This window comes from Macaca thibetana, chromosome 9 (genome assembly GCF_024542745.1).
Source record: "Macaca thibetana thibetana isolate TM-01 chromosome 9, ASM2454274v1, whole genome shotgun sequence".
In the NCBI taxonomy this organism is placed as follows: domain Eukaryota; kingdom Metazoa; phylum Chordata; class Mammalia; order Primates; family Cercopithecidae; genus Macaca; species Macaca thibetana.
In genome coordinates, this window is record NC_065586.1 from 91,603,376 (window position 1) to 91,621,983 (window position 18,608).

The 18,608-nt window shown below is 42.4% G+C and overlaps 1 protein-coding gene across 4 annotated transcripts in view; it reads right to left on the minus strand.

The window, feature by feature from the left end:
• Positions 1-18,608, minus strand: part of ALDH18A1 (aldehyde dehydrogenase 18 family member A1) — a 50,791-nt gene that overhangs the window by 6,049 nt on the left and 26,134 nt on the right. For all 4 annotated transcript variants that reach the window (XM_050802886.1, XM_050802885.1, XM_050802883.1 and 1 more), the window contains exons 8-15: positions 16,304-16,428; positions 15,378-15,522; positions 14,668-14,741; positions 12,683-12,776; positions 7,875-8,095; positions 4,478-4,615; positions 1,966-2,161; positions 1,745-1,866 (exon numbers count right to left, since the gene is read on the minus strand). In XM_050802886.1, the coding sequence (XP_050658843.1) occupies positions 1,745-1,866; positions 1,966-2,161; positions 4,478-4,615; positions 7,875-8,095; positions 12,683-12,776; positions 14,668-14,741; positions 15,378-15,522; positions 16,304-16,428 (1,115 nt within the window). The remainder of the gene's footprint in view (positions 1-1,744; positions 1,867-1,965; positions 2,162-4,477; positions 4,616-7,874; positions 8,096-12,682; positions 12,777-14,667; positions 14,742-15,377; positions 15,523-16,303; positions 16,429-18,608) is intronic.

Sequence of the window (18,608 nt, forward strand, 5' to 3'; positions counted from 1 at the left end):
ATAAGGCCTTGACTTCTGGTATTTTACTAAAACGAATACTTAACAATAAAGATCCCAGTCCCTACATATGGTACCTAGGCACTGGACTCGCATGGAAAGAGGGAGGTGCCACATATACATTCCTACTCCCTGTACCCTGGCGAAGTCCCAGGTTTGCTTTAGAGGTAAGCAGTACTTGGTTAGGTACCTGGTTAGGTACCTAGTACTTGGTTTCAGCACCTGAAACTCTGGCTACTCATTTGATTTACAACTGTGTCACTCTGGCCCCACCTCTAGGTTCAGCTCAGCCCTAGGCTCTGGTTCTAATCCTGCTTCTGGTTGGAGGAATTTAAGTATTTTGAGGCTGGTCACTGAGGGCCCCAATCACAAGCTGGATCCCACTTAAGCCTTGTTCTCTGAGACATCCCCAGGACAGGCTTCATGCCTTGATTCTTTGGGACCAAGCTTTTGCCTTGGCTCAAGTTATGAGTGGTGTCTGCCCTATCCTCATGAGTCCCAAGGCCCTGCCATTGTTTCCTATCTGGGATCTCACTTCCTCTGTGTTCCTTGGAGACTGGAATCCCACCCCTGTGCAAGCCATCCTTCTGGCTTTACTTTATGCCATCCAATAGTACTGGATGAAGTACACATAGTGACTCATTTTGATTTGGAATTTCAAGGCCATCCTCATTTTAATGACTGAGGATAACACTGGTGTGTTCAAATTAGGTCTAGGGGCAGGGTTTAGTCCTGGCTAAAGGAGAGCTTTCCTCCTGTCTAATCCAGTTCACTGTGGTGCTTGGCAAACACAGGTGCCCAACCAACAGGCTTCCTTACCAAAGTAAAGTAAGGCCCCCAAACATGAATGATCATGTGATCTAACTCCCTTGTAATCTGTGGAGTACAGTTTCATTTTCAAAACAATTCTTTCCAGTTCTCACCGGGACCATGCCACATTTATAAGCTAACTGGAGCCTTCCTTTCCAGTCAAAGGATGGAAGGGAAGAGACACATGCTCAGAGTCAAAGCAACCAAGGCCAATAAGCACATTCTCTACTGCCATGCTGCTTTATATAATTCTGAAAGTGTACTGTGACATCAGAAATTAAAGCTTAAAATGCATCTATGCAGAGAGTTTAACAGATTGTCCATTTCTGCCTTGAGGGCATCTATTATATTTTCTTGCAGACATGAATTTAGGACACAGCACAACTTTATATTTGAAATTAATTGGCTTTTGGTTTGTTTACAACCTTAACAACATGGTAAAACATAATCCAGGGAGACATTCTACAAATTACTGAATCCCAAATATCACTGCATTAAGTACATTAATATTGGTAACCAAAGACACGGGGGGCAAGCAGTGAACGTACATAAGTTTTTGGTTTGAAACATTTCTGCACCATCTTTTCAAATCAAATTCAAAAAATAATATACGTTTGGGAACACCCTGATAGGTGAACAAAAGGTTGCCAGAAACAGTTCAGTCAGCATAGTGCCATGTGGTCTGTCTTACCTTTGAACCCTCTTTAGCACACAACACATTCCACTTTGTAATAAAGCTATTTGTGTATTGGTTTGGTTCAACTACTAGAGGGCGGGGGTTGTGTTTTACTCACCTCTGTACTTAGCATGGAACTTTGTACATAGGAGATATTAAAAAATATTGTTTCTTAAACTGCCTTATGTGGTATGGCTATGCCTGGTTTAACTCCGCAGGCTTCTAAGACAGGAAGTAATGTACTAGTCCTGTGGAACTCACCTGTTCCACTCTCAGCATATCAATGATCTGGTCAAATAATGGTGTCCTGAGCAGATCCCGGTGGATTAACAAAGTCTCCAAAGCATTACAGGCAGCTGGATATTCACATTTAGAGTCTCTGACTGAAAGATGAGCAAAGAATTGTTTCCACTAATATGATCCAGAGCTGCAGAGGACGTAATATTTCCCCCTTGTGAAAGAGGAGACCCCATCCAGCTCACCTAGCCTGGTGACCTTATCAACACTGGCCTCGGAATCCACATACATGTGACAGATCCCTTCGCTGTGCCCCATCACTGGAATCCCCTTAGCAGCTTTCTGGATGTCTCTGACCAGCTGGGAAGAGCCACGTGGAATGATCAGATCTATCATTTTGTCTAGGCGACAAAGATCTTCAACTTCTTCTCTGGTATTCACCTTTAGAAGGAAAGAAGAAAATGATAAAGATGACATCTTCTGACCACACAAAATATGAAAATAGCAGCTTCTCTTTTACAGATAAACATCTGTACATTCTGAGAACTAAGTGAGACACTGTGAAACTTCTTCTAAAAACAAAATTAAGCTCCCGATCATGGGAACCAAAAAGTTGTCCAGCAAATGCTTATCAAACACTATATATTCGGTGCTGTGCTCCACATCACGGATCACGCAGGATGCAGGGCATGCCCTCAAAGAGCTCAGCATCAAGTAGCGAAGGCAGCACTAGGGTACTGCTAGTCATAATATTGGGCAGACAATTTTTAAAATGCCAGAAGGAGCACAAAGGGGTATCTATGGAGGTTAAATGCAGTACACTACTTCAGGCCATGATCACAAAAGGGAGTGGCTGCTCTGTTGGTTTTCTATTCACAGCATTGAGGAAATGTTGGGTTGGTCTTGCTAGGGAGTCATGGTTCTCATGACTTCTGATGACAACTTCTACCCTGGGATGTGGACTGGAATGACTTAACGAGCCTGTGTGAGGATACTGAGATTATGGGCATTTTGTATTCTCTTGATTTTTAATTTTTCTCCATATGGTCATATTACTTTTACAACAAATATATATATGTACCAGAATGTTCACAGCAACTTTATTCCTCACAGCCCAAAACTGGAAACAACCTAAATATTCATCAACAGAAGAAAAGATGAACTGTAGTACATGCAGGTAAACGGAACACTACATGGCGATTAAATGAGAAAACTACTGCTAGATGCAACAATGGGAATGAATGCCACAGACATAACGAAGGAATGACAGGCAACATAAACGTGTGTTTTGTTTGATCTCATTTATATAAAGTTCAAGAATAGGCAAAAGGCCGGGCGTGGTGGCACATTCCAAGCACTTTGGGAGGCTGAGGCAGGCAGATTGCCTGAGCTCAGGAGTTCGAGACCAGCCTGGGCAACATGGTGAAACTCTGTCTCTACAAAAAACAAAAAAACCTCAAAAATTAGCCAGGTCTGGAGGCACACACTTGTAGTCCCAACTACTAGGAAAGCTGAGGTGGGTGGACTGCTGGAGCCTGGGAGGCTGAGGCTGCAGTGAGCCAAGAGCTGAGATTGTGCCACTGCACTCCAGTCTGGGCAACAGAGCAAGACTATGTCTCAAAAGAGAAAGGCAAAAGTAATTTAATGTGACAGAAGTCAAAAAAGTAGTTTGTGGGGAAGGGGGCTACATATTGACTGGGAAGGGCACAGGGGGCCCTCTAGGATGTTGGACTGTTCTGTATCTTGATATGGCTGGTGGTTATATATGTGTGTGTGTGTGAACAGTCACAGAGTTGTTCACAGGATCTGTATACTTTATGTATGTTACACATCAATAGGAAGAAAAGGAGGGAGGGCACCTGTGTAAGCTAGGATGTGGTAAAGCTGGGATTTGAAGCCCTAAAATCTATGCTCTTTCCAACCACTATGTTGGCATAAGAAAAAAACCAGATTCTGGTCACTGAGTGTGTAATGAGCAGGCTTGTAGACATTCTCCCAGTAGCCAACAGAATCCTGGAATGTTGGAGCAAATGAGCCACAAAAAAAAAAAAAAAAAAAAAAAGGATCTGGAGTCAGCCTAGGTTCAAATCTAAACTCTATCACACACCGTGTGACTCTTGGGGAATTACTTTACCTCTGAATCTGTTTTTCCCAATGTAGAAAATGAGTCTAATAATTAATGATATTTTCCTCATGGGACTGTTGTGACGATCAAATGAATTAATGGATAAAAATGAGCCTTGCACATAGTAGGTACTCAACAAGTAGTAGCTATTATTATCAAACTTCATTTGACAGTTGAAGAGAATGAGAAATGGTCAGTTAAAGTAATGCCCTTAAATAATAATAGCGATAACAGCATGATCTGATACTCAACACACTGCATGACAGTTTATGACAAACTTTTGTAAAGTTTCTCATCTGACTTACCCTAGATCACTCTGCCAATGACAGGAACATAGGCCTCACACTCTAGGTCTGGTACTCCTGCTGCCTTGTGACCCAAAAAATGAAGGTCTAATTGACATCCTTGTAAATAAATAGTGCCAAGATGCAGCTATAAGGCAGGGGCCTTCCTAAGTCACTGAGGACCCATCTGGCTCTGTAGAATGGCCTAAAGTCTGTGGGCTCACAGGCCTGCTGGAGTGTCAAGTCTGCCTGTAGTCTTGGCTCTGTGTGGCCTAAGTTTTGCTTTAAATTCCCAAACACCTGACCTGGCCCTTCTGGGCCTGACTTGGTGCATTCCCAGGGACCTACCAGCTGCACGGCCTCCTTGACTCCATGGATTGAGAGGGCCTCCTGGGTCAGAAGGTGGAGAATCCGGTTGCTGTGTGCAGCCTCCTTCCCTCCTTTGAGTAACAAGCCGTTACCACTTGCGATAGCCAAAGCTGCCACCTGCAGATCAAAGGGAGAGCAGTGGATCAAAGGGGACAAACAGTAATAGCAACAGTGATGTTAGCATTCATAAGCACTCTTTCTGTGTGCTAAGTCATCACTGGGGCATTTCTGCAAGACAGGTATGTGGCCAGAGAGGTAGTGAGCCAGCATCAGCCAGGGATTGATGACAGGCCTCAGTGGTATGGGAGCCCCTTGGTGAACACACTGGTGTAAGGGGATGTCAGAGAGTACCCTTCACAGAGCATTCCAGATTCCACAGTCACCTATGTCTTATAGTAAAGAGGTGCTAGTTTTTTGTTTTTAAAATAGAATTTCCCTTTGAGACTTCGGGGCTAGTGCAAAGAAAGAGCTGGTATCCTATAGGACAGTCCAGTGGGGGAAATGCTCCCAGAATTCAGGGAGGGAGTTTAGGGTAATAAAGTGGGGCCACTCTCTAATGACACCTTGTATTTCCCAGCACAGCTGCTTGGCAAGAACTTTAACATATGCTTTCTCAACAGGAGGCTGTGATATGTCAACTTGCTTAAAGGGGGTTGCATTCTTTTCTTTTTTTGAGATGGAATCTCGCCCTGTTGCCAGGCTGGAATGCAGTGACGTGATCTTGACTCACTGCAACCTCTGCCTCCTGGGTTCAAGTGATTCTCCTGTTTCACCCTCCTGAGTAGCGGGGATTACAGGTCCCACCACACCCAGCTAATTTTTGTATTTTGTAGTAGAGACAAGGTTTCACCATGTTGGCCAGGATGGTCTCAATCTCTTGACCTCATGATCCACCTGCCTTGGCCTCCCAAAGTGCTGGGATTACAGGTATGAGCCACCATGCCTGGCCAAGCGTTGTATTCTAATTTTCATTAACTACTGGAAGTTCTTTTTCCTAACAGACGTACCTATAGGAAGCCATCAATGACGCTGACAATAAAGGTGTCCTTTTCACACGGGTCAAGCCAGTTATACATGAATGACAGCAGCAGGCTATCAGAGACTTGTGGTCAGAGAACAAAGTGAACCACAGGCTAAGATATTTGGAAATTTGCTCCTGCACTGTGGTATGGTAGGTTGATTTGGGCTATAGTCCCAGCTGCACCTTACAAGTGTGACAGGAATCTTACCTTCTATGAGGTTCAATTTCTCCAGCTCTAAAATGGACATATGAACAACTACTTTAGGATACTGGAGGAATCAAGAACATATATTACCTCAAGAACAACCTGAGAATAAAGTCTCAAAAATTATCTTTTTTTTTTGTTAAAAGACCTTCACACACACACAACTGTCTTTGGGAAGCTTATCTCCAGTATTGAAAATATATCCTTCAGGATACAAAATCAATGTGCAAAAATCACAAGCATTCCTATACACCAATAACAGACAAACAGCCAAATCATGAGTGAACTCCCATTCACAATTGCTACAAAAAGAATAAAATACCTAGGAATCCAACTTACAAGGGATATGAAGGACCTCTTCAAGGAGAACTACAAACCACTGCTCAACGAAATAAGAGAGGACACAAACAAATGGAAGAACATTCCATGTGCATGGATAGGAAGAATCAATATCGTGAAAATGGCCATACTGCCCAAGGTAATTTATAGATTCAATGCCATCCCCATCAAGCTACCAATAACTTTCTTCACAGAATTGGAAAAAACTACTTTAAAGTTCATATGGGACCAAAAAAGAGCCTGTATTGCCAAGACAATCCTAAGTAAAAAGAACAAAGCTGGAGGCATCACATTACCTGACTTCAAACTATACTACAAGGCTACTGTTTTGCCAGTACCAAAACAGCATGGTACTGGCATCAAAACAGAGATATAGACCAATGGAACAGAAGAGAGGCCTCAGAAATAACACCACACATCTGCAACAATCTGATCTTTGACAAACCTGACAAAAATAAGAAATGGGGAAAGAATTCCCTATTTTATAAATGGTGCTGGGAAAACTGGCTAGCCATAAGTAGAAAGCTGAAACTGGATCCCTTCCTTACACCTCATACAAAAATTAATTCAAGATGGATTAAAGACTTAAATGTTAGACCTAAAACCATAAAAACCCTAGAAGAAAACCTAGGCAATACCATCCAGGACATAGGCATGGGCAAGGAATTCATGACTAAAACACCAAAAGCAATGACAACAAAAGCCAAAATAGGCAAATGGGATTTAATTAAAATAAAGAGCTTCTACACAGCAAAAGAAACTACCATCAGAGTTAACAGGCAACCTACAGAATGGGAGAAAATTTTTGCAATCTACCCATTTGACAAAGGGCGAATATCCAGAATCTACAAAGAATTTAAACAAATTTACAAGAAAAAAACACCCCCATCAAAAAGTGGGCAAAGGATATGGACACTTCTCAGAAGAAGACATTTATGCGGCCAAGAGACACATGAAAAAATGCTCATCATCACTGGTCATCGGAGAAATACAAATCAAAACCACAATGAGATACCATCTCATGCCTATTAGAATGGCAGTCATTAAAAAGTCAGGAAACAATAGATGCTGGAGAGGATGTGGAGAAATAGGAATGCTTTTACACTGTTGGTGGGACTGTAAACTAGTTCAACCATTGTGGAAGACAGTGTGGCGATTCCTCAAGGATCTAGAACTAGAAATACCATTTGACCCAGTGATCCCATTACTGGGTATATAGCCAAAGGATTATAAATCATGCTACTATAAAGAGACATGAACATGTCTGTTTACTGCAGCACTATTCACAATAGCAAAGACTTGGAACCAATCCAAATGTCCATCAATGATAGACTGGATTAAGAAAATGTGGCACATATACACCATTCAATACTATGCAGCCATAAAAAAGGATGAGTTCATGTCCTTTGCAGGGACATGGATGAAGCTGGAAACCATCATTCTCAGCAAACTATCACAAGGACAGAAAACCAAACAACGCACATTCTCACTCACAGGTGGGAAATGAACAATGAGAACACTTGGACACAGGGCGGGAAACATCACACCTTGGGGCCTGTCAGGGGGTGGGGGACTAGGGGAGGGAGAGCATTAGGAGAAATAACTAATGTACATGATGAGTTGATGGGTGTAGCAAAGCAACATGACATGTATACCTATGTAACAAACCTGCACGGTGTGCACATGTGCCCTAGAACTTAAAGTATAATAAAAATATATATATATACACACACACACATATATATTCTTCCTCCAATATCTGCACCAGCCCCCAGTGGCAGGGTATTTATTCACCTGGGGTATATACACACCTGGGGTAGGCAGTCAGGACGAGATTCAAAGATCACCAGCAGAACTCCAATTGGGACAGTCACTTGTTCCAGTTCCAGGTTTTTGGCGATTCGGGTGCGGCGCAAAACACGTCCCACGCTGTCCTGGGAGGAGGCTGCGATCTGCCGCAGACCGATGGCCAGGCTGTTCAATTTGGATGTGGAGAGGCTTAAACGTTTCAGCAGAGGAGCTGCAAGTCTCCCTGAAAAGCCATTAAGAGGATATGATGAAGTAGCAGACCTGGCAGGCTGCAGCTACCAACAGATGCGTCTTTTTTTTTTTTGAGACAGGATCTTACTCTGACGCCCAGGCTGGAGTGCAATGGCATGATCTAGGCCCAATGCAACCTCCGCCTCCTGGGTTCAGGCAATTCTCCCACCTCAGCCTCCTTAGTATCAGGGACTACAGGCATGTGCCACCAGGTCTGGCTCATTTTTGTAGAGATGGGGTTTCACCAGGTTGGCCGGGCTGATCTTGAACTCCACACCTCAAGTGATCTGCCCGCCTCGACCTCCCAAAGTGCTGGGATTACAAGTGCAAGCCACAGTGCCTGGCCCAACTGATATGTCTTGATGTTTTACTGAACATGTGGGACTGCATTAGGAACAGACTCAGGAAGACAATGACATACCACTTAGACTGTCTTTCTTAGGCGTCCGTTTGGCAGTACATAGCATCATGTAAAGCTGTGTACCCTGATACCCTTTGTCCCAGCAATTTCAGTTCCAGAAATTTATCATTTGTATGAACAGGCAGGTATATAACGAGGATACTTACCACAACATTGTTGTAATACTGAGAAATTGAATTCTACCTAAATATTCAGACAATGGATTATAATTCAGTTATTATAAAGACTATACCTAGGTTCACTGACATGGAAAGCTATCTAGGATATAGTCTACGAAAAAAGCAAACTATACAACAGCATGTACGATATGATCCTATTTATCAAACACTGTACATATATGTGTGCACAGGAAGAAATCTGGAATGCATCCAGAAAAGTAATAATCTATCTTTCTATATTATTTTATTTTTTTATAATGAGTGAATTATTATTTTTTTTTTTTGAGACGGAGTCTCGCTTTGTCTCCCAGGCTGGAGTGCATTGGCGCGATCTCGGCTCACTGCAAGCTCCGCCTCCCAGGTTCACGCCATTCTCCTGCCTCAGCCTCCCGAGTAGCTGGGACTACAGGCGCCCACAACCGCGCCCGGCTAATTTTTTGTATTTTTAGTAGAGACGGGGTTTCACCGTGGTCTCGATCTCCTGACCTTGTGATCCGCCCGCCTCGGCCTCCCAAAGTGCTGGGATTACAGGCGTGAGCCACCGCGCCCGGCCTAGAGTGAATTATTTTTATAATCAGAACCAACAAAGATGTTTTCTTCTAAAATAAAATGTTAAATATTTTGGGAAGGAGAATAGAATTTTAAAAAAGAAAACTTTTTTGCTTTTTTTCTTTTACAGACAGGGTCTCAGTGTGTCACTGAGGCTAGAGTGCAGTGGTATAATCATAGCTTATTGCAGCCTTGAACTCCTGGGCTCAAGTGATCCTCCTGCTTCAGTCTCCAGAGTAGCTAGGACTACAGGCATGTATCACCATGGCTGGCTAATTTTAAAACATGTATTTTTTTTTTTTTTTTGAGAAGGAGTCTCGCTCTGTTGCCCAGGCTAGAGTGCAGTGGCACAATCTCGGCTCACTGGAACCTCTGCCTTCCAGGTTCAAGCAATTCTCCTGCCTCAGCCTCCCATGTAGCTGGGACCACAGGTGTGTGCCACCATGCCCGGTTAATTTTTGTATTATTAGTAGAGATGGGGTTTCACCATGTTGGCCAGGCTGGTCTTGAACTCCTGACCTCGTGATTCACCGGCCTCAGCCTCCCAAAGTGTTGGGATTACAGGCATGAGCCACCACGCCTGGCCAATTTTAAAACATATTTTGTAGAGATAGGGGTCTCACTATGTTGCCCAGGTTTGTCTCGAACTCCTGGGCTAAAGTGATCCTTCTGTCTCCACTTCCCAAAGTGCTGGGATTACAAGTATGAGCGACCACACTTGGCCGAAAAAAAAATAGAATTATGGCAAGCTCATAGGTAGAATTTTATTTTTTTATTTTTTTGAGTCTCGCTCTGTTGCCCAGGCTGGAGTGCAGTGGCGCGATCTCAGCTCACTGCAAGCTCCGCCTCCCAGGTTCAAGTCATTCTCCTGCCTCACCCTCCCAAGTAGCTGGGACTACAAGCTCCTGCTACTATGCCCGGCTAATTTTTTGTATTTTTAGTAGAGACGGGGTTTCACTGTGTTAGCCAGGATGGTCTTGATCTCCTGAAGATCCGCCCGCCTCGGCCTTTCCCAAAGTGCTGGGATTACAGGCATGAGCCACTGCGCCCGGCCCAGAATTTTCTTTAAAAACAGTAGTATACATGGTGTGATTCCCTCTCTCCACGCACAAACATGTATGTACATATTCATATATATACATGCATATACTCAGGAAAACCATTTGAAATCATATATCACAAATCATTACTGTGGTCAATGTTGAGATTACAAAAATTTTCCCTTTCCTTTTTTTACAGTCACAGCCACTAAGATAAAATAACAAAAAGATTTCTGCCTTGGGGGGAAGCAACTGACCTTATATTAAGAAAAAAAAATTAAACCATCTTTCTACCAACCAATTATACAAATTAATTAATTTTCTTTACTTTTCCCCATATGCTAAAAAACAAGTTTTAATTATAGTGTATGTTAAATGTTACATCCTAGCTTTTCACCTCACAACCCAAGTACATTTTCCATGTTGCAAAAATTATCTTAATTACTACTAAATATTCCATTAATTTGATACAGCTGAACACACTTAACCACACCTATGTTATTAAATGCTCAGCTTGTTTCCTGTTTTTCAGTGTGATAAATCCTGCTCTAAAAATCTTTAGATAAAGAGCTATTTTCTTTTTTTTTTTTTTTTTTTTTTGAGATGGTGTCTTGCTCTGCTGCTCAGGCTGGAGGGCAGTAGCGCGATAGCTCACTGCAACCTCTGCCTCCTAGGTTCAAGTGATTCTCCTGCCTCAGCCGCCCAAGTAGCTGGCATTACAAATTTGAGCCACCATGGCCGGCTTTTTTTTTTTTTTTTTTTTTTTTGAGACGGAGTTTTGCTCTTGTTGCCCAGGCCAGAGTGCAATGGTGCCACCTTGGCTCACGGCAACCTCCGCCTCCCGGGTTCAAGCGATTCTCTTGCCTCAGCCTCCTGGGTAGCTAGGATTACAGGCATGCACCACCATGCCCAGCTAATTTTGTATTTTTAGTAGAGATGAGGTTTCTCCATGTTGGTCAGGCTGGTCTTAAGCTCCCGACCTCAGGTGATGCGCCCACCTCGGCCTCCCAAAGTGTTGGGATTACAGACGTGAGCCACTGCGCCCAGCCGTAAGTTTTGTATTTTTATAGAAATGAGGTTTCACCATGTTGGCCAGGCTGGTCTCGAACTCATGACCTCAGATGATCCACCCATCCTGGCCTCTCAAAGTGCTGGGATTACTGGCATGAGCCACCGCACCTGGCCTAAAGACCTATTTTCTTTAGAAATAGTTTTTGAGGATAAATTCCCTGAACTGGGATTGCTAAGCCATGCTCATATATACCCAAGGCTTTGTTTTCAACCCACTGTGTGTCCTTACGCATGTTCAGAGACGTACAGCTGGGATCAGGAGTCAAAGTTCTGCCAACAACAAGCTGTGGAACCTCGGGCAACAACAGCTTTACTCTCTGTGGGTCTTAATTCTTTTACTTTAAATTAATGAGTGGATAGTATCAAATATTTCTTCCAGTTCTGAAAATCTATTGTATGTTTTGTAATACTATAAAAATGAGATGTAAACTCTAGAGGAGGTTCTAAAACAATGGTTCAAAAATGTTTTAAGGAATGAAAGTAATGTTGTTGAACCTCGCAAAATTTTCTTGAAACAAACACCATTAATATGATGTTCAAGATAATGCAGAGGAAATTCAAAACCCCATAAAATCAATCCCTCTTATTTTAAGGTGGAAAGGACAGAATTAAGAAAAAGAAGAGAAAGAGTCAGGGCCCTGACACGCTACATCTCTAGGTGTTCACAATGTGAGTTTAACATCTTACTTTACCATTAGCACCTCAAGGGTATTTCTGAATGGCACCTGGTGCTAACTTAGGGAAGACAAAAGACTGGTTAATTAAGAAACAAGCTATCTTTCTTCACAGGCTGCACAAACTATTTCTACAACTCTTTCACATGTACAGTCCATCTGTGTTTAAATCCTGGTCCATCACTGACCATATGGCTCTGGGCAAGTGACGCTTCTCTGAGCTTCAGTTTCCTTCTCTGTCAAATGGGGATAATAAGTAGCAGCTATCTCAGAGGCACTATGTTATGAAGATTAAATGACATCCTGACTGTATAGCCCTTAGCACAGTGCCTGTCAATACAGAAAGACCTCAATAAAGGTTAGCTATTAGCTGAATGTCTTAAGCAGTGGTGTTCTCAATCTTGTTCTTTTTTGTCCTGACTGCCATAGTAGCCACAGCTTGTGAACTGCGGGGAATGAAAAAAGTTCCTTTGGGGATTATACTAAAGTATCTGGGGAAGAAGAATACCGATCACCCACCTAACCACAATGGAAATGATATATAATGTACAATTTCTTTTATAACAATCCTTATCTTTAGGCAGACATAAGAATTACTAGTAATACCAAAAACCAAAATAACCCACACCCCTCCATAACATTGACTCTAAATTGTCTGGTCTTTACCCTCTGCCTCCTCCAAGTCTTTTTTGTTGGCTAACAGGATCTCATCACGCTGGTCCGTCAACAGATCAGCCAGATGATGGATAATTTCTGCTCTCTAGAAGAAAGGTACACCATTAAAAAAACAGAGCTGTTAATCCAAGAAGAATGCACACCACAGTTTTTAAACCTACTCTTCTGAGAGTGCCAGGCCTTGCTCCCACATCCAAGGTCACCACCGACTGAAATCTCCTGATTTCCCGTCACTTATTCCCACCACTGCTCCCCTTATTTCTTCCTTCCTCTCTCATTGCCAACCCCTAAGTCACTTCTCACTTTTCCTCTTTCTTTTTCTCTTATGACTCCTGATTATTATAATTAGCAAACCATGGCTAATTATAATAATCAGGAGTCATAAGGGAAAAAAAGGAGGCGGGGAAGGGGCATGATGGATACAATCTGTAAAAGATTGTATAATCTGGCCGGGCGCAGTGGCTCAAGCCTGTAATCCCAGCACTTAGGGAGGCCGAGACAGGCAGGTCACGAGGTCAGGAGATAGAGACCATCCTGGCGAACACGGTGAAACCCCGTCTCTACTAAAAAATACAAAAAACTAGCCGGGCGAGGTGGTGGGCGCCTGTAGTCCCAGCTACTCAGGAGGCTGAGGCAGGAAAATGGCGTAAACCCGGGAGGTGAAGCTTGCAGTGAGCTGAGATCCGGCCACTGCACTCCAGCCTGGGTGACAGAGCGAGACTCCGTCTCAAAAAAAAAAAAAAGGCTGTATAATCTGTAGGAGATTATGTAACTGTACAGGGGCCAGGACTTTGAAGTAACACGATACATAGAGTCTTACTTATTTTTTTTTTTTTTTTTTTTTTTTTTTTTTTTGAGACTGAGTCTGGCTCTGTCGCCCAGGCTGGAGTGCAGTGGCCGGATCTCAGCTCACTGCAAGCTCCGCCTCCCGGGTTTAGGCTATTCTCCTGCCTCAGCCTCCTGAGTAGCTGGGACCACAGGCGCCCGCCACTTCGCCCGGCTAGGTTATTTTTTTTTGTATTTTTTAGTAGAGATGGGGTTTCACCGTGTTAGCCAGGATGGTCTCGATCTCCTGACCTCGTGATCCGCCCGTCTCGGCCTCCCAAAGTGCTGGGATTACAGGCTTGAGCCACCGCGCCCGGCCGAGTCTTACTTATTTAATATCATTAACTGGTTTATTTCCAGGTAAGTTTTTACATCTGGTTCTTCCTCGTAAATTATTTATTTAAAGCATTTAATCAAAGTGAAAAAATTCAGTCCTAGGTATTTGAAGACACCCCAAACCTGACCCTGCTAGATTAGGAAACGTGGCAAATCAGTATGCTGATTATTGGAGGAGTAGAGGGAAGTGGTTTGAAAGGGAAGCTAGGCTCCTCCTCTGCTTTCCTTTCTCTGCTGTTGGAGTTACTTTCTCTTTTCTCAGGCCAAAGGATTCATTAGTATAAACCCATATACATCCTTACTCTCAAATCCATCCTCGACAATATAACCCCTGGGGGACCAGCTCCCAGCTTCCACTTGACCTCCTCACCACTTCCAGCCTCATCATGTTTGCTACTTAGACTAATTCATGCCAGACAGGTCAGGGCTACAACTAGGCAGCAGGCTCTCGAGCTTCCCATCTTCCAGACAAGTCAGGGGATTTGGAATGGGTTGGGATAAGTAATTTTCCCACATTTCCATGCCCAGTATGTGGCAGAATTAGGTAACCTTCCTAATCTCATCATTTTTATAATGTTTTTGATCAAAACATCATAGTGATGAAAAGTTATCTTGGGCCTCTGTCTATAAAAGATAAAAGAGAAAATAAAATTAAGAAAAAGAAAAAAGGCAGAGCAAATATGAATCAGACTTGTAACTCAGATAACTCTACGGCTCACTAGGAATAAAGACGGAGTTAGCAGGTTTGACTCCTGTAACCATACAGCATGACTCACTCTGAAAACTGTAACAATACTATCAGCTAAGGTTATTACCTGCTCAGGTTCCAAGGTGGCCAACATCCTTCCTCCAGATCGAGCCATTTCTCCCTGCTGCTCAACAGTAGGGCCTGCAAGAATATGTGCAAATATCAGGTCCTGGTCACCTTAGTTCTCTTTCACTTTGCCAGCACTTGCACAGGCTCATCACGCCCACAGAAGGAACACATGATGCTTGTTTCACACAGGGGATCAGTATGACCAATAAAATAGCAAAAGAATGTGCCAGATTCACTTGGGCATAAACATAAGAACTTGCCTGTATTTCTGGGGTAGACGATATATTTTAAGTTTTCTAGAATTCTTCTGAATTCCACTTCGGCGATATTTTTTAATGTGTTTACATTTCTGAATGCAGATTATGAGGTAATTCTGTCCTTTGTAAACACTCGACAGCACATACTATATCATATGCATCTTTGCATCTCTAGTGCTTATTACTACCTGGCATCTAACATAGGCCTAGCAAATGTTTCTTGAGAAAATCAATGCTTATATACTTTAACTGAGTGATTGTACAGAGAATAGGCCTAGCTAGGCAGGTTAGACAGAATTTCACAAAAGCAAAGCAAAATCCAATTTTGCAAATAGTGCTCAAAATAATGCCGTATTTCGAAATATTAGCATATCAATTTTGTGATCTCTAACTAAGCCAGGTGTCACTAGTTCCTATCACAGAACTTGGGACCTTATGAAGAACTATTTACCTGCAGGCTTTACTTCTGAAAAGAAGGTACCAACTTTCTTCCCTTCCACGATGTCTGTGATGACGTGCCCAGACACCTTTGGGTGGGTTCCATTGGCAATAACAACAGAAGTGCCACCTTGCAAAGCCCAGAGGGCTGCTTTCACCTAATGAGACAGGTTAGATCCAGCAAACATGAGATTCAGACCTACTCACCCACATTTTAAACTTGCAAAAAGATATAAAATACAAGTTGATATTGAACAACTTAAGTATACGAAATGTGTTTTTAAAAGCTTAGAAGCTCCAAAAACACATTACCGCTTACACACTTTCCAGCTCAACCTTGGCATGTGTTACTTAAAGGTAAGCCAACCTATCCTTTGTTTCCAGTCTGTTCTCTCTTCAGTGTCCCTAGTATGGGACTCATAACTCCTACATTTGATTTACTGTACCTCAACTTAGAAACAACTAAGGAGACCAACAGGCTGGGGTTTGACCAGAGTCTGATCTTGAGTACTTTCAGCTTTTCTAAGTGGGGATCTTGTCCTCATCTGTGCTGTTGATACATGTGATGCTGTACCATAGGGGTGTGACTTCTAAGAATAATTAATGGGACAAAATTTTTGAAAGATTTTATCAAGAAATATTTGAACTGATAAATGAGAGATTTATGAATTATGAAAAATATATAGGCCCTGCCCTTGCAGAGTTTATAACATGAACACACTGTTCATATAATATTAATGAAAAAAACCCACAGACACAGACATAACTAAATGTTGGAATGCAACACTCAATAAATCTATATTTAGGTATGTACATATTTAAGTGTGTATGTGCCTACTATCTGAACCATTAACCCCCAAATAGTTACAAAAGTAAAAAGGATACAATACAGTTTGGGCTTTAAAATTGTTATAGGCAGTTAAGGTACCAGATTCTTACCTTGGCTTCCATGCCACCCATTCCCACTCTAGACTTGGTTCCAAATGTCACAGACTGCTGATCTCCGGGATAAAATATATCAATAAGCTTTGCATCATCTGACCCCGGGGGGCTGTCAAAAAGGCCTAAAAAATAGACAAGAGTCAGTAATACCGCTTTGATGGAAGTGTCTCCAAGACAGGCCTCCCCAGGGCACATGTCAATCACTCTGTACTTTACTCATCCAAATGAACGCCACTGCACTACCACCTGTTTTAACCAGAAAAAGAGAACAAAGGATTCGACACTGACAAACAGCTCCAGGAGGACTCACCTTATATACTCCTATAACCTGGCTTGATAAATAAATGTTTCCCCACATCAGACCATGGCCATATCCTTGGCACATTTATTAGCCCTGCCCATATCCCTGGCAAGGTATCCTTAATTCTGCCATAGCTACTTAAGATGTTGTGCTTTAAGGACAGAACTGAAAAAGAAGGGTGGCTATTGCAGAAACGGCATAGTAGCCATATACTGTTAAATGTGACCGTTTCCAAGCAGATGAAATGCAACAGAGGTACTCATTAACTCTCACAGTACCCTTTGAAACAGTCACTAATTTACACTCCCAATTTTATGAGTGAGTCACTGTAGAGGTTAGGCTGAGTCAGCAGGAGACTGCATGACTCTTGACATTCAATCTGGATTTATTACCATAAAGCACATGTCCCTTTTATAACTAAGTGGAGTGACATAAAATAGTTACATGAAACGTCACATGCATACAATCCAAGATGAAAAATCCTCGCAATTTCACTTTGAAAAAGAGTAAGTAGGAGCTTGGAAAAGAAAAAGGGGGGGTAACAGGGGGCTAAGAAACTGGAGTTAAATCAAGACCTAAAGTGGACACAGATGGGAAGGCTGGGGACTGGCTGAAGGACATTTTGGGCAGTGATTTTTCTGGTTTCAAGTTACTGCTTTTCCTGTGCTATAATATACCTCTCCCCTCCATTATTCCAAACCTTTAAGACAATCTTGCTACATACTACCTCTCTGAGGAAGTAAGTGAATCAAGGAAGTGAGGAAATCGATGCCCATTGTAGAGCAGAGCAGTGACAACCATAAGCAGTGCAAATTATTACAGGAAAAGAAAAAATAACCTTTCACAATCTGTCAGTCTCAACCTACTACTCCACAGCTCTCCAGGATTTAGGGTTAGGATCTTCCCAGAAGATACAGTGCTGTGAGATCACAGATTTAGATTTGGAAGTTGTTTCAGTTTCATATATTAGTATAGCAAAGAGTGGGCAATTCTAGCCAAACCTTCTCCAAAGACAGTGAAGGGTTCCTAGCATGCTGATAATGTGCCTACTCCTCCTTTCCCTTTACCCCACCAAGAGCATAGTTAAAATTCAGATACTGTTCTAAAAAATCAACACTCAGTAGAAAACGAATTAGGATAATCACAGTAAGAATGCCAGTCTACCAGTGACCCGATTTTGGTGCTTGAAGCTGCATCAAAATGATTTGCTAGAGTGTTGTTTAAATTGGGTTTTATAAATTAATCTCGAAAACCTACTTTTTTTTTTTTTTTTTTTTTTTTTTTTTACCTTGTCAGGCAGTATAAGAGAGAAGGAAGAGTGTAGCTTTTTTAATTGAACAGACTCAGATTTGAAACTGGCCTCTGTCAAGCACTTGCTATGTGACTTTAGATATACCATTTAATAGATCTTAATCTAATTTTAAACTAAATTTTAAAAAATTATTTCTTCTTCTCTCCCCTCTCCTCTCCCAACAGGGTCTCTGTTTCTGTCACTCAGGCTGCAGTGAGGTGGCATGATCACAGTTCACTGCAGCCTCAACTTCCTGGGCTCAAGTGATCTTACTGCCTCAGCCTTCCCAAGTAGCTGGGATTACAGGCATGTGCCACGTGCCCAGTTTGAACTTAATTTTTAATTTCTTTATCTGTAAAATTGGGTTAACCTACCTACTACCTACATTGTAGGGTTGCTATAAAGATTGAATAAATTACATTTATCAAGCACCTAGCACACTATGTGCTCATAGTAGACATTCAGTAAAAACCTGCTGATTGGCCAGGCGCCATGGCTCACGCCTGTAATCCCAGTGCTTTGGGAGGCCAAGGTGGGCGGATCACGAGGTCAGGAGTTCGAAACCAGCCTGGCCAACATGATGAAACCCCGTCTCTATTAAAAATACAAAAATTAGCCAGGCATGGTAGCACACGCCTGTAATCCCAGCTACTTGGGAGGCTGAGACAGGAGAATCACTTGAACCCAGGAGGCGGAGGTTGCAGTGAGCC